The following is a 16,534-nucleotide window of genomic DNA, read 5'->3' as shown; positions in this document are numbered from 1 at the left end:
GCATTACTCATACGCACCGTTGGCAGACAGGAATCGGGTAATAACTTTGATTACTCAATCTGCCCGTGAGGCACAAACACTTTAATACTTTAAGGTGAGGTTGGCTACCCTGGGTTATCGTGAAATTGAAATCATTGCCGTCATTTGGAAACCATTACGTATGATATATGCTCTAATCTGATATGCAGGCACATATATATAGTATATACTCCTCGAGTTGGGTGAATAAAAATGTCACCGAGCGGGGCAACAACAATCAAAAAATACAATTTATACACAGGCAGCGAAAGCACAAAGGGTCCCACGAAATGGCGCCTCCGGCGAAAGGCAAACTAAACACGTTGTCCTGGTGTTCCCAAAAAGGATGTGTGTGTCTGGATGGTTTGTTGCATGCAACACATTCGCTAAGTAGCTGCTGGTTCGAGATGGCGTGGGTGGCTGCTCTGCGGCGCGTGATCCTGCGAAAAGGTTGCCCGGGCAATTGAGTGTGAAAATTTTGTAGGCATAAGCAGGAGGACCGGGATGTTGACTAATGCTCGAGCAGGCACTCAACTGGCGTGTCGATGTGCTCACTCCTATTTTCCCGCCTCCTTGGAGCTCCCCGGGATCCTTGGGAAAGTTGCTCTGACAGCGCTTATGAGCGAGGTCAAAGGACAGCAGCCAGCCAGGCAGCCAACCAGGTGACGAAGCCGTCGACAAGTCAATAAATATGCTACCAGATATTCATGGACGACATGTGCTCGAAACCGAAACCAAAACGAAACCAGATCGAAAAGGCCTGGGCCTTGATCACGTGGCGACGGCACTCGCATGTTGTTACGTCAAATGCAGAAGGTCCTGCCAGACGTCAGAGCATTGACATTGATTTGTTTTTTCGTCCTCCAGCCTGCTACTGCGACTCTGCTGCGTCTCACTTATTTTCGGGGGATTGTAATACGCTTTTGATTTGCCCAGAAATTCCATTTTTCACAATTTAATGCGCATTTCGCTACGTGTTGTCGTCACTGGGGCCATCTGGAACGTGCCCGGAGCCCAGGATCCAGGACCCAGGACACAAAGCCCAGTGAAGGGATCTACCGCCCGAGCCCCGGGCACATCTATCATAGCCCCAGGCATTTGTCACGTGAGGGACAACGTGATTTCATTTTCCTGTCGCCATAAAGGTGACACATTGCATTCGTCCTGCTCCATTTGTTGTGTATTAGTCTAAGTACGAGTGTTTGGGTATCTGTTTTGGGTGACTGAAACTGAAACTGAGTCTGTTCAGCCCTTTAAAATGATGATTCAACCTTAATAAATACTGAATACCAACAGATAACAAATACAAAAAAAAGGACGAGCAATTTATTCAGCGGTCGAGCATGAAGCGTTCCATTGATTTTCGGGGCTCCCAGGCTGGATAACATGTTGTTAAACCACAGGAACGCGAGCAAACAAATTACCCACAGCAGTTGGCCAAAAATTGTTGAACATAACTTCAGATTTTATGGCCCACATGTGTGCGAAAAGAGAATGGCGAAGCGCATAGAAAGTGGCGGGGCATGTGGGTATTCATTGTGGGTTCCAGTGGTTTGGTGGCTCTGAGTTTACTATCAGTTTGCCGCTTGGCCAGTGTGGCTGCGAAATTAGCGCTCCATTGCTGCACTGACTGCTCGGCAAACTAACCTGGCCAACAACCATTTTGGCCGTCTTTCGAACCATCACTCCATCGCTCTTGGCCTCCCGCATTCAACTCTCTTGTTCGCCGTCTTTTGCGGCTTGGCCAAGTTTCATGTCAAAAGTGCACTCCATGAATATTTCACTTGCAATCACATTGTTTTCCCGCTAACTTTTTAGATTGTTTTAACATGTGGCGGAAGTGGGCGTGGCTGGTCGAGGCAAGAAAGGGGCGGATGGGATGGAAAGGGAGCTAGTGGCACGTAACGTTGCAACAACAGTATCAAACTTTGGTTTTCACTCAATTTTGGCAATGCTTTTCAGGCTTGTGGCCACCGCCCCCCAAAGCCCCCCAAAAGCTGTTTGGAAATTGTGGGTCCATGCAGGGAAAGAAAATGGATATACCTTTCTATATAATATCTATATAATATCAATATAAGTCTTGCAATTCTCCATTAGAATATTTATATTTTAGTCAAAGTTTTCACTTTATAAAATAAAAAACGTAAGAGGTAATATAAAATTCCATACAAACTGGGTTCTTTCATATCATATTATTTCTAGTAACCCCTGGTTTTAGTTCTCCCTCTAAGATTTCTTGCAGTGCACCAATTCATGTGGTACTCGGTGTGTTTGCTGAGGTAATCCTTGATTCCCTTGTGCTAAATTTGCCAGTTCAGTTCAGTTCGGTTCTATTCGGTTGGGTTCCCTATCGCCTCGCCCGTCAGATTGCAGTGGCTGCCCTTTGTGCCGGGGCACGTTAATAGTGCTGTGGAGCTACTTTGATGGGTTTTGGGGGAGGAGGTAGTTCGAGTGCGAGTTCGTCTGGTCGAAATATGGGAGATTTATGCAGACGTCTGGCCAGCGAGCTAGCCAGGATAAAGGCCACTACGGCATAAGTAGCCGCTCAAAAGATATTGCGTGTTTGCCTTTGGCAATTGCCATGAAAAGCACCTGTTAGGATCTGCTCTTTTGGCGCTCTATCGAGGGACTTACAGTGTTGGCTTAAAGTTTTCCCCGCTCAATGCAACGTTTAATGAATTTTCCACTTTTTTTCCACCCATTTTCAGCGCTTTTTGTCGTTTTTTTTTTTTGTTCACCCAGTTTGCTCGAGTGCTCGGCAAGCTGGCGCCGTTTCATTTGTCGCACTCGCATCTCCGGCACAGAACACCAGAGCAGAGCAGGTGCGTCCCAGGGCCTCGAAATTACAACGGTTGCAACAGTGGCAGATGTTGCAGGAACTGCGAACAGCAGGAACCCAGGCATTTTCTATATTTTATGCACTTTGCGTGCTACCGAAAATGTTACAAAATGTTTTTTTTTTGGGCGTTACTGCACTCTTTTGATGAAGGTCAGCGGGCGAAATGGTTGCTACCCATTGCTCCCCATTTGCTTCCCAGGGGCAAGAAGTATAAAAACTAGTTTGATAATTTTCTACTCAAATTGAATATTTGCAACTGTATGTGAGGGAAACTTTTCTTATTCTCTGCGAATAACTTTAATGGAAAAACTTTGAATATCAAACCGCAAAAACAAAAAATCCTGGCCAGCGGAAGCGGAAGGAGGGGCCCTGAGGGGCTAGTCGGGCATTGAAAATTGGAAAATTGAAATTGAATTGTAGACACAGACATGGCAAACAGGCGACCAAACTGACCAGACACACAAATAGAAGACTCGAAATTCAAAACGAACTTTGGCCCCGGTTCAATGAGTGCATATTCACCTCTGGGGAGCGGAGAATAAAATTGAAATCAAATAAATATGCAGGAAATATTCCTGCGGCACGTGTGAGTGCAAATGACTGAGGCCTGTGGAAAAATTCTTTCATCTTTTCTTCTTTATTCAACTTAGGCTCCCCTCTGGATTTCCCGGGGACGCGGATCAGTGCCCAAGTGGCACAAAGTCATTTGGTTTATTAGCACTCGAATGCCAAATCCCAAGACAACCGGCGGGGAAAAGAAAACCCTTGCTTCCTTGATTCCAGGACCAAGCCCGGCCAGGCCAAAGGAGCAAGAACTTCCTTGCTCCGCCGACATTATTTCGTTATTATCCGCATCAAGGAGTCGATTGACAGGAGCACAGGCACGTGCTGCCAACGCCTTTATCCGCCTTGCGAAAATATTGTCACAAGCAACGAGCCGAGCCCAGAAATAGACTAGACCAGGCTACACAAGAAATTATATTTACCAGGGCAGAACGGCCAGAAGAAATCCAAAGAAAACAAAACACAAGTAGGCGGCACAAGTCAGGTCACAAAAAAGCAGAAGAGCCGAAAAAACAGCCTGGGAATCAAATAAAATGCCAGCAACATGGCATCGAGGGTCGTGCCAAGAAGTCCTGTCGTCCGCCTCCTGACAGCCTCCTTTCCTTTTCGCAAATGCGTGCTGCTGACTTTTGGCTTTGCTTACCTATTTCTACTTTTTCCAACTGCCCCCATTCACTTCTGCCCCTGCCGAATGTTTCCGCAGCAGATAAATACAACATTTGACACTTCATTATTGTGCCCGCAGCGTAATCGAATCAATTCAATTCCAGGACCTTGGCTGGCCACGTCAGGCCTTGTCATGGTGTCAAAAGTGCTTGGTCTTCGGTCGTTGGTCCTTCGCATCCAGATTCGCATCCGCATCCGCACTCGCAGGACCTTCCCCCAAAACACCATCACTCCACCCCACAGCCCCTGTTCATTGTTCATCGCTCAGAGCCCCAAGGCTCAAGGCAGCTTGCCCTGTTGACACATTCGCTTAAACGTATTAAATTGTTTGCCATCGCCTTTTGGCATCGTCGTTGTAGCTGACGCACAGTTTTTCTTGTTTTTCTCGTTTTTTTTCCCGGCACTCGACAGTCGACAGTTGCCCCGATCCTTGATGGCCCTCCGTTTGCGTGCGACTCGGAAGTGCGGCCAGCGTAGTCCTATCTGTATCCGCATTCTGCCCTGTCACACTAAAAGTAATCGATTACCTTGTAACCGGATATGAGCGTATCCGTTTTTCGGGCGGCAGGGGCTGTGCCTTCTCCATTCTGAAATACAAATGATGGGTGTACACTGTACACTGTATGTATGTTCACCGTTTAATTGAGTTTAATTGGGGCTGGCCGCAATACCTGGCTATTTATGCAATAATCATTGTTTAATTACAAAACCAAATAAATACTCTAATGCCATGCATGCAGCAAGGGTCCTTTGATGTGGTCACCGTGGGCCTGAATAAATTATGCAAGACACGAATTACCTAATACGCAAATGCATAGTGCATCGGTATCTGTGCGTGCCGATGGGTGTTAGAAATTGAATTAATTCTAAACTCACTGGGGTATTGGTCCAAAAAGTGGGCTTTAATATTTAAGAGCATTTTAACACTTTACAAGCACACACACACACAGACATGCCAAGGCTCCGAAATCACCCACTCACTCACGCACACACAGACAATCTCTGAGATTGACATATAAAATTGATTAGCAAATCAACAGCAAGTGCATTAAATTATTCGCCCATCCTTGGCCAAGTCTGTGCGTAAATTTGACAACTTTCATTGGATGGGCATAATAAAATGCACTTTATGAACTTTCCGACATTTGACAAATATTCTTAAATGCACTAAACCAATTAGCCGCACACAAGATGTTGTGTAGATGTTGATCTAGATGATGATGTCCATGATGACCGAAAATGTGTGCACACGTCGGCCAAGCCGAGTAATAATATTTTGAGTAATTTACTTTATATTTTGGTACGAAAATACCAAAAGGCATTTGATATTAAAATTCTGTCTCTCCTTCTGTCCATTGCAGTGTCCGCCCAAAGCATGATGACCAAGAACGAGCCCATGTTCATATCACGTTCGGAGACATTCAAATTTATCACCGGCGAGACAATAGTGCTGCCCTGCGAGGTGGCCAACACGGGTGAGTTGTGGGGTGGTGGGTAGTAGGGAAATGCGGGGTCTAGTCACCCCATTTCCTCGCTCTTTTCGATCAGGCATACCAACACGAGCAGAGTCGCCCACGCAGTTTGCATTTAAATGCTGCGGTCGAAGGCTCTGCCATACAAATAATTAAGCCGACATTATGCGATGGCCACAACTATGCATTAATCCCCCGGCCGGACTAAATTTCATCCTTACTGCCTTGCTCCTGTGGCAGTCCGACCGCAGAAAAACAGGACCAGCGGTCAAAACGGACATCCGACGGGGTGATGGTGGTGGTGGTGGCGGTGCTGGTGGCATCCATCCAAGACATGTGTAGTGGTTACGGCGTTTTTGCTGTGGCCTTCCGCTCCACTCAAGTCTTGGCATTTGAGCGGTGGCCGGTCCATGTACGTTTTTCAATTTAAATGCGGTCGTGTGTGCGAGATTATTTGTACATAACAAGGATTTAGCATAAGCAACAGCATGCGAGGAGCATTCTTGCCGGGCTGAAAAAGATGTGGGTGGAATAAAATAAAGCTGGGCCAAGAAAACGCCAGGCAAGATGGTCAAAACTTGTGCCACTCGGCGGGGACAAAATGCTACATAAAAACTTGGCCCCAAACACTTGGAGCACATTTTATTTCTACACAGAGAAAGTATCTCTTAAAATATTTTACTTTTTTTATATTTCAATTTTGTTTGAAGTAAGTAAAAATTTAAAAATAATTTTTTTTTTAAATATTCCCCTTTTTTTTGATTTAAAGTATAGTTTTTATAACCAAAATTTGGTAGCAAAAAAATTGTCCATTATATTTTAAGTTAAAGAGACTTGCTGAGACTTGCAGTTGCTTTCTGCTAATACGTAACAAATCGAAGATATCATGGTTATAAATGCACAAGAAGTTGTACAAATTTCTAAAAGTGTATAGAACACACATATGTAGCCGCTTATGTAGACACATATGAGCTTGAGACGTCTGCGGTGGGTGTATCCGTTTATAAGAAAAGGAAATACAGAACAAAGAATTTCATTTGCGTTTCTCATGCACTTGATTGCCTCTGACAACGACGAACTCCACGACTTGGACCAGGACGAGGATGAGGCTAAGAGGAAGACCAGGACGAGGATGAGGATGAGTTGGAACGACCAAGGCCAAGACGAAGCTGGCAACGCAGGCGATGCGATACATAGACAATTTCTGCAACAAAATTATAGCTGCGGGCATTTGGGTACTAATAATAAAAAGCATGGCTGAGAACAGAAAATACCGGAATAAAGCACAAGAAAGTAAATATAAACGGGGAGGGAAATAAATTGCCTGGGCGTTTTGCTACGGCTTGGTTTACTCTGCAGTTGCCCGAGTTTTTCCAGCCTTGTCCCCTTGGCTAATGCGGCATTATGCTAATAAAGTGCCCATACGACAATTTCATTACAGCCATAGCTCAGCTCGCGGCTTACTGGGGCCCTTAACTGAAATAATTAAAAGCGAAGCCGCGGTGCGATTTCTTTGTTTTTTAATAACGCATGCTTTATGGCGTACACGAGACGCCCTTTGAAAAAATATGATTAGGAACGAGTATCCGGCGATTTAGCCTGATTGCCGGAGGAGCAGGTGAGCCGCAGAACGCACATCCCTTTTTATGACCGCGAACATAAAGTGTAAAAAAATAATTGATAGAATTTTTAAAAGCGCACTAAAACGTCGAAACTCTCACCCGGCACTTTGTACAATTTATGCGCATTTTCATTCCATTTTATGCGATGCGAACTCGTAAAATTCGAAAGCGAAAAGAGGCGAAAATCAAACACAAAGGGCGTGTGTGTGTGTGAGAGAGCATTTCCATATAATATGAAAATGCCTTTAAACACTTATTACGGGGCTTTGCACCCCGAAAGAGTAATCTTTCAGCTCGAGTGGCCGGAAAACCATGGATGGAATATATAGTCAAGTGATGGAATGGTTTGGGATGGGATGGGATAGTCGTGTCTGAGTGCGAGTAAACAGTGAAACATTTCATCATTATCATTTCATTTGAATTTTTATTTGTTCTTCAGTGTCTGGCACGCAAAGTCTGTTTATTTCATTGTCTGCTTGTCTGCTTGTCTGCTTTTTTCTGTTTGCTTTTGCTACTGCTGTGCTTCTGCTTTTGCTTTTGCCACTCCGGCAATTGCTGCTTTCCCCTGGCAAAGGATACCCTCTAGAGTGGAAATACTTGTACTTATGTCAGCTCGACAATATCAATTTCGAAAAATCCAAAGATTTCTTTGATCATAAGAGGCAAACAGTTCAGTTCAGTTCATGCTGTCAAAGCGTAATTATATCCCAAAAGCTTAGGCTTTCACTCACCTGAATGGCAATGTCCTGGAAATGACTGAAAAGGATGGGTTCTCTATCCATGGCAAAGAAAGCAAACAAAGGCAGATTGTTCTTTTAGAGCACAGTTTGTTTGCCCAAATTTACATATTAATCCTGTGCCTTTTGCGACAAGTAAATATTATTATATAATTTATGCCTGTAAACTGGACAAATTGTTAAAACTTTCTAAATATACAAAATATCCATGTCAGAGATGGAAAATCCGATTTAATTTTAAAACGCAATATTCCCATTGAGAAACCATCTCTCTCTGGTTAGAGTGTTGCAATTTTTAAGCTTTCTAAATCGGCTAATTAATTGCTTTGCCCATTTTATACGCTGCTCAACTTGTCTGCATGCAAAGCCAGTGTCGTGTGAATTTTTCATTGCGGTCTCGCTTAAACAACCATAGAGCAAAAACATTTAACAACTGGCCACATGGCTAACTGGTAAATGCTAACTGCTAACTGGTAACTGGCTGTAACGGGCTGTGACTGTAAACTCGAATGCAATAAAATTCAAAACACAAAAACCCCGTCATTGCGGCCATACAAACGCTCATTACGCTTTGATGGAGCGTCGGCGCTCGAAACTATTACCCGGCAAAACGGAAATGGAATCGTACCGCAAAAGTTGAAGTTGTGCAAACAGCAGAACGGACCACTCGACTTGGTATGGTATGGAGTACTTAGTACCATATACTTGCTAGCATGGGGAGGGCAACAAAGTTTCAATATTAATGCCATTTACAGTTCTAATTTCGCTTTTTCCGTACACAACGAACACACGAACACCGCACTTAGCACACTCACACGCTGGGCAAACATGCTCGTAGAAAGTTTTGCAAGAAGTTGCAGATAAGTCTGCCCCATTCGCTCTAGTTTGCCTGCGGCGGCTAAGCCGCAACATCGTTTATCTTCGGGGGTCATCATCTTATAATATTGGCCTTTCCGACATGCAATAAATTGCGCTCAGACAAACAACATGTCCGTTGGTCGGCCTTTGGTCCTGCCTAGCCCCTGCTTTCCCCCTGCTTTCTCCCTGCTTTCTCCCTGCCTTTTCCCTTCTTTTCCCCCTGCCTTTCCACTGCAAGAAAATCGAGCTGAAAGCCTCTCACCGACGATGGCTGGCATATTGCGCATACGCACAGTATGCCCCGGGTAAACAGACAAAGGCGCTGCTGCAACAATGCGAACATTGGCCATATTTGAATTGGACGTGTATGTTTGTCCGTCCGTTTCACTGTGTTTATGTGCATATATGTACACACATATATATGGTATCTCTGTCACTGGGTGAAGTGTGGAAAACTAAAAGTTGGCTTTCGGCTGTAAACAATGAACCAGCGCTCTGCAGCAGGACGTGTGCGGTCGGCCATTTGTCCAGGATTCAGGATTCGGGAGCCGGGAGCCAGGAGCCGGGCGGAGCAGGCCGTGTTTATGTGAGGCCAGTGAGGATGAGCCCGACATACAAAAACCGAAATGCTTTTACCGAGTTTCCGCCCCACGCCGGCCAACTCGTTCATCCTCATCCGCTCCTGCCACTCCACTTGGTCCTCCTCCTGATCCTGGACTCCAGGACTCCAGGACTTGCCGCTCGCTTAACGGCGCAATTGTTTGCATGTATTGTTGTCGTAATGCCTGCGCCCCCTTTCCCTTTCTCTGTGTATCCGTGTATCCGTGTGCCTTTCTATTTAGTTTAGAATACTTAAACCGGAAATTGAGGCGTTTCGTGTTTTGCTTGTTTTCGTTAGATTGTTGTTATTTTAGTTAACAATTTATTTAGTTGCAGCCCGGCGAGGCAGTGCTGCACAGCACACATGAACAAGGCTACTGATTTATGTGTGCCCTTGCAACAGACAAGAGTCCCGAGTCCTGGAGTCCCAAGTCCTCAGTCCTGAGTCCAATCTTAGCTAAGAGTCTGCTGAATGGTGCCTGTACAATAATTAGTTTGGCCACCCCGAAACAACAGTGCTGCCAAGTAACTATACTAAACACAGAAGCAAGCCAGATCATTCCATACAAAAATATGTTCCATTCTCAAAAGCTATTTTAAAAGCTTCCTTTATACTTTAGTTTGTTTCAGCATTTTATATAAATGTTGTTACATTTTGAAAATAATTTAAAAAAAAAATAGAAAAACTTGGCATCACTGTCAAAATCACAAATCACTTACCCGTTACTCTCTTACCAAATTCCAGAAATGATGAGATTTTTGCGGGGCATCTTTTCTCCCAAAAATAAAATGTAGCATTTTAGGAATTTCCAATGAAAATCAACTGACAGGTCTGAAACAAAGGCAGCCAATTAGTAAGAACTCGTTGAAATTAACCAGTTGTGAGGCTTGAAAATAGCCCCGGGGAAACCAAATAATTGACAGCCTGTCTTGGGCAATTTGGAAGCCCTTGCCCAATTTGCATATCCCTGTGCAAAAATCGACTTGGCAATGTACCAACTACAACTGGCGTTGCTTCATTCATAACTCAATCAAGCGGCTAATATGATATGACTGCACTTTGCCAGCACGTACATGTTGCAGTACCCCAGCCATTCCTGATTCCTAAGCAGGATGCATGCCAGGCCCACAACTCAATGCCCTAGCACCTCGGCAACGTCATCGCCATCGCCACTGCCACCAGGGAAGCCTAAAGAATTATACTTTCCGTACTCTGCGGCAGGGACACCATCTACATAGGAGTCGGGTAAACCCATCCTATGCCATCCTCCAACATGCAACCACAACTCCACCTTCGACTCCTTTTAGAGCACGCTAACGACAGCAGGTGGTGCTCGTTTATTTATTTGTTTTTGCAGTGCACTGCGCCTGCATTGCCTTTCAGCTTTTCATGGAGCGGAGACCGTGTGCCTTCCTTGGCTTGTTGATGTTGTTGAACTCATTGCAAATAAATACGCTTTTTGAATGCGCATGTAAATGACTTCATAAGCATTTTATTACAGCCCAGCCAACTCGGCTAGGGGCTCCTGCTGCACTCACTCACTCATCCATGGGTGTGTGGGAATCAATTTGAGGTGGGAGCGAATGCTACAGCTGGGGTCAAAATATTATTAAAGTATTTAACTCAAATATGCTAATGTCTTGGCGGCTCAGTTTTTAAATTAAATACATATTGACAATGGTTTTATTGACTTTTATTAAAGAGATTTATTAACTTTCAGATTTAATAGTTCCACTTTTAAAGCAAACTGTTATCTACTTAGTGTCGAGTACTTAAATCAATATAAAAGTTTTTGAGAGATTATAAATGAAGTTTCATTTATTAAGAGTTATAATTCTGTTTTTTTAAATATCTGTATCATATACCTTTGATCCCTTAAACAAAGATACAAATTTGAAGCCTCTAAAGTCACTGCCAACATTTTGACCACAGCTGTAAACCGTTTTCCCGCTCCCCTGATTTTTTTGGCAGCAGAAGAGCTCACTTAGTCGTCGATGGCGGGCAAAATTGTTTTAATTTTTAATGAACGCCGCTCGTCGGCACCGAAACACGGAAGTCATACATCATTAGTAGCAAATCCGGTAGCTTCAATGCACATTTCAATACTTCTGCTTCTGCTGTTCCCAACTCCTACTCAGTTCCCCTATACATACATACTTATACCCTTCCAATGTACTTCCCCTTTTTGCCGACCATCTATGTTCAGCACGCGCACGGAAATTTACATCGAGCAACTCACATAAATTGAAAAAGGAATCACAATTAATGAGTTCGATGAATACGCCATTGCCATTGGACTGTTGTACGTGAATGAGTGTGCCTATGGGTGTATTAGTACATGTTGGGGTGGACCATGATTTTGATGTGATTAATATCTAGGTCTTCTAATGGAAAACTTCTAGTGGAGACAGAAAAAAAAGAATATTTAATGTCATAAAATTTTAAAAAAAGGTAATATATATATATATATATATATATATATATTTTAAATTTAAAAAAATGTAACCCCTACAAAAATTGAGAAAATTGGTCAAAAAATAAATTTTCCTAAAAGTGATGAGGATCGTTAGCATATTTAGCAAGCTGTTCAAAACAGTCGATCTTTTAGCTGTACGCCTTGATTTGGCTGAACTACGATGGAAAAACCGAAAAAAAATGACGAATTTTTGACAAAAATCTGAATTTTGTATTTTTGACAAAATTTTTAACCTTGTTTTCGCAATAAAAATTCAGTTTTTTGGCTGCCATAACAAAAATATAAGTCAGAATGAGGAATGTCATACCTCGTTGAGCTCGTTGTTTAATTTCCAATCGATTGGCATTTCAACCTGAAAATTATTAATTTTTGCCATTTTTCGAAAAAAAGTGACCTAACCCCTACAAAAATTGAGAAAATTGGTCAAAAAATAAATTTTTCAAAAAGTTATGAGGATCGTTAGCATATTTAGCAAGCTGTTCAAAACAGTCGGTCTTTTAGCTGTACGCCTTGATTTGGCTGAACTACGATGGAAAAACTGAAAAAAATGAAATTTTAAGAACCGTATAGAAAAACATATTATCATTTTGTGAAAAGTACTAGCAAATTTTGTCACATTTTTTTGTAAAAAAAAAAAAATTAAAAATATTTTTTTAAAGAAATTTTAAAAAACGTATAGAGTAACATATCATTTTGTGAAAAGTACTATTAAATATTGTCACATTTTTTATTTAACAAAAAAAAAAAGAAAAAATATTTTTCAAAAGAAAGTTTAAGGAACGTATAGAGAAACAAATCATTTTTGAAGAAAGTACTACCTAATTCTGTCACATTAAAAGTGGACCTCTAAGCTAGTAATGGTCCACCCTGGCTTTCATGTGTCTGGCAGGCATCCTTCCGCTGGCATCCTGGCTCCTGCTGCTCCTGCCGCAGCTGCTGCTGGTGAAAGCATCCGAGTGTCTGACTGCCTCTCATTCTGGCATATGATTGCAAATGCCGCACATTAGCGGATATCAAGTGGGTGTTACTGAGTGCCTGTCTGACTCTCATCCAGTGTTGTTCATGCCGCCTGTCTGCGGTTTATATTCCACTCTGGATCTGCCTCTGGCTGCGTGTGTGTGTGTGTATGTAGGACTCTGTGTATCTGTGTACGGGTCCATGCCAAATTGAATTTCTAGCCTTTTTAGATCCTTTGAAGCGGCCCGTAATTGAGTCATTTGAATTCTGACTTTTCAATTTGCGCTGCCACTGCAATGCAAGCACTCGAATCTGCCATTCGATTTAATAACTCTCGAACATAATTTATCAATTATAATTTCAGCCTGGGGAAATCTCAATTTTGATTTTAATTTCGATTTGCCTTTGCTCTCTCTTGTTGCAGACACGTACGTTGTGGCCTGGAAGCGTGGGATTGCCATATTAACCGCCGGCTCCGTGAAAGTGACGCCCGATCCACGAGTGCGTTTGGTCAACGGATTCAATCTGCAGATACGCGACGCCCTGCCCACGGATGCCGGTGATTATATCTGCCAGATTGCCACTATGGATCCGCGCGAAATCACCCACACGGTCGAGATACTCGGTAAGTAGGCCGGCTCACAAATTTGCCAACGACTTTTCGCCACTTTTGCCGTTGTTGCATTGTTATGCAAAGTTCCCCAACCCCAAGCCCAATCCCCCAATCCCCCAATTCCAATCACCCAGCCCAGATTGACGTTCCATGGGATTTTTATGGACCAAAATTTATGCGGCTGGGCTCAAATCACTTGGGCCCCATTGTTAGGCTTCGTTATTCGGGGCTACAGCGCTGCGAGTGTGTGCTGGTCAAATTAACATATCCTTACATCCTTAGTGCCTAGTGCTTAGTGCTTTATGCGTCCGGGCCACTCAAAAATGCTAAGTAGGTTCGGCTGCAATTTGGCCGCTTTACGGCCAAAGATTCAATAGAGAGTGGAAATTTTTAGACGGGGCTAGGGCGTTTGAAAAAATCAAAACTAATCTGCCATTTGCCCCGGAATCGCTGCAGAAGATGGAGAAGTCGGAGATATAGATGGAAAGAGAGAGAGCGGATGCAAATTGCTGCTCCTTTGGATCCTTTGGCTCCCGGTCCTGCTCAACTACTTCCTGCCGGGGATCCTGGTTGCTTGATTCCCTGTGCCTAACAAGCGTGCGACTCCAGCTTTGTTTCTGGCTCCTTCTGGGTATCCTGGGTATCCTTTGCTCTCCTTTCCTCTACACTAAAAAAAGGAAAAGCTAAAATAAGAAATAAAATTGTCTGATACAATTTCTAAACATTTGAATCATTGTAGAATAGCTGCGATGACTGTCTTATTAACTTTAAATATTTAGCTTCAATAAACAAAATTGCATATTAAATATTTTGAAACCCCCAATGGATGAAAAAGAATAGAACGATATTTAAATGTAAAATAAATTTTGGCTTAGTGACTTTTTTATCAGTGTACTTTCTCCTTTCCTTTCCTTTCGCATGCGTCTTCGGCTGGGCTTCTAATCAGCAATGATGAATAATTTACATATATTTCCCCCAATTACAATGTTGCCCTTTATATTTGCATACGATTGTGCTGCTGTGTGTGTGTGTGTCTGAGCCACGCCCACCGCCCTGCCAACGCTTATGTATGTGTGAGGTGCATGCAAATTGCGATACAATTCCCCAAATCTCCAAAGTGCTCCGTCTCGCTTTTTCCCTCTAGCTCGTTTCTCCTATTCGGCGAGTTCAAACGATTGAAAAATAGTTTTATTGCCGACTTTAAGGCGCTTTAAAGCGCGTCAAAATATATGGATTTGTCGGTTAAAACATTATCCGCAAGAACACAGGCCTATAAAAAATGCGTATTTATTTTAGCGGCGACAACTTTTTTCATTTGTCATTGAAACTTGGTCCTGCTCCTTGTGGTCCTGCTCCTGCTTTTCCCAGTTCCTCGGATTCTTGTTTTTTTTGGGGCATCGGCATTGCCGCAGGCAAACATTAAACGGAAAAGCGGAAAACTCCTCGCCGGCAAACAAAAAAGAGAGAGGGAGTGGGGAAAAAAGTCGATTATTGAAAAGTTTTGTTTATTTTATGTGTTTATTATGCGCTCCGTTTGCCAAATAATGATCATGGCCAGAAATATTTCGTTTATTGAACTTTCGCCAGGCGCACGTAAATTTCTCGCCCCGATTCGCAGACCCCCGACGACCAATCTCCATTATTGTCAAAGGAGAAAACAGGCAAAATATTGCGCTGTCGAAGTTTTTATAGGCTCAGCAGCACGGACACACCCTCCTCCGCCCCCCGAAAATCAGATCCAAAAACCAGCCGAAAACCATTGGATTCCAGAACCCAAAAATACCCACCATGTGGCCCGTACATATATAAATTTCATAAAGTTTGCCGCTCTTTGGCATCTCGGCTTGGCAGTTTTTACGAGCGTAAATTACTTTCAGTTTGGCTCACACTAAAGATGAAAAAATAATGTGCGCCACTGCCAAAGTTTTGGCCCATAGCCCTCGTAGCACTTACAAAGACATTAGCCCCGGCGATGGCCAAAAAATGGACCAACCAACCGGCAGTAGGATATCATTTCTGCAGCCCTCGGGCAAGGGCAAAACAATGGGCCAAAGTTTGCCCGTTGACAAATCTTTTAATATGGCACGGGCATTAATATCTGGGTGGGCCCCCCCTAGAAATAATTGCAGTTTCCATCTCTCAACCCCCAGAAAAAACATCTGGCATTCTAGGTGAGCTGTATCTAACCGACGAGCAGTCTTCAATATTTGATGAGTCCGCCAAGGTTGTGGGTCCTCTGTGTTGGCCAGCAGTCAACAAATGGGGTGGAGAGATCCACTGGAAGTGTGTCAAGGACCTGAAAGGATTTTCGCTGGGATGCAGCTGCAGCGGGCATTATTCATGTGACGTTTAATAAAACCAATTAGGCTTCGACATGGCCCATCCACAATCCATCCATTAGCCGGTGGCAGGCTGTCGCCACTTGGTTTGGGTTTGGGATATGGTCAGAATGGTGGGCTGGCTGGCCGAATGACTGGATGGATGGCTCTCGACCTCACCATCGACCAAATCCAACCGCAAAACATTATGTTATGCGGTGGCTGTGCGGTTTGCTGTGGCAGCAATTTACACATTTTTATCACGGCCGAATCGGTGTGATTTTTAAATTTATTTTGGCCCGGCGCGTGACTTTAAAATCAAAAGCCGCCAAAGGCCAGTGCCCAAAATCGGATTGTGTCCAGTTCAAATGGCACGGCAGACTGCAATTAGCCGTGTAATTATAGGGCCTTTGTGGGGGAGCACTCGGCCACCGCAAAAGTCCAAGGCAAGGACTCTGGTTTAAGTATCGATAACAATGAAATCATTGAACCGGAAACCATAATTATTGCACCAACTGTGCGTGTGTGTGTGCGAGTGTGCGAGTGTGTGTGGTTTAGAAAATGGAGACTGGCTGCCTGGTGTGATTTATATGCACAATATGCCAAAACAACAGGGAGACGGATGTGGCCACATCAGGCGGAGACAGGTGCAGGGAAGGATATGCGAAAAGGATGTGTAGGCGGGGGCAAGGGAGCCGCATTTAATTATGGCCAGCTGCTCGACAATAGATCCCGGCACAATGGGCGGAACAACAATGTTTGTACAATAACAAAAGATGCTCGAGATGCGAGG

At 43.6% G+C, this 16,534-nt stretch overlaps 1 protein-coding gene across 2 annotated transcripts in view; it reads left to right on the top strand.

Moving 5' to 3' along the window:
• The window catches only part of LOC108014433 (limbic system-associated membrane protein), a 131,196-nt gene that overhangs the window by 91,984 nt on the left and 22,678 nt on the right, over positions 1–16,534 (top strand). For both annotated transcript variants that reach the window (XM_036817419.3, XM_036817420.3), the window contains exons 4-5: positions 5,449–5,562; positions 13,235–13,435. In XM_036817419.3, coding sequence (XP_036673314.3) covers positions 5,449–5,562; positions 13,235–13,435 — 315 coding nt within the window. The remainder of the gene's footprint in view (positions 1–5,448; positions 5,563–13,234; positions 13,436–16,534) is intronic.

Source organism: Drosophila suzukii, chromosome 3, assembly GCF_043229965.1.
Source record: "Drosophila suzukii chromosome 3, CBGP_Dsuzu_IsoJpt1.0, whole genome shotgun sequence".
NCBI lineage: Eukaryota > Metazoa > Arthropoda > Insecta > Diptera > Drosophilidae > Drosophila > Drosophila suzukii.
The sequence above is the reverse complement of the archived record's forward strand: the minus strand, read 5'-3'. Positions and strand labels throughout refer to the sequence as shown.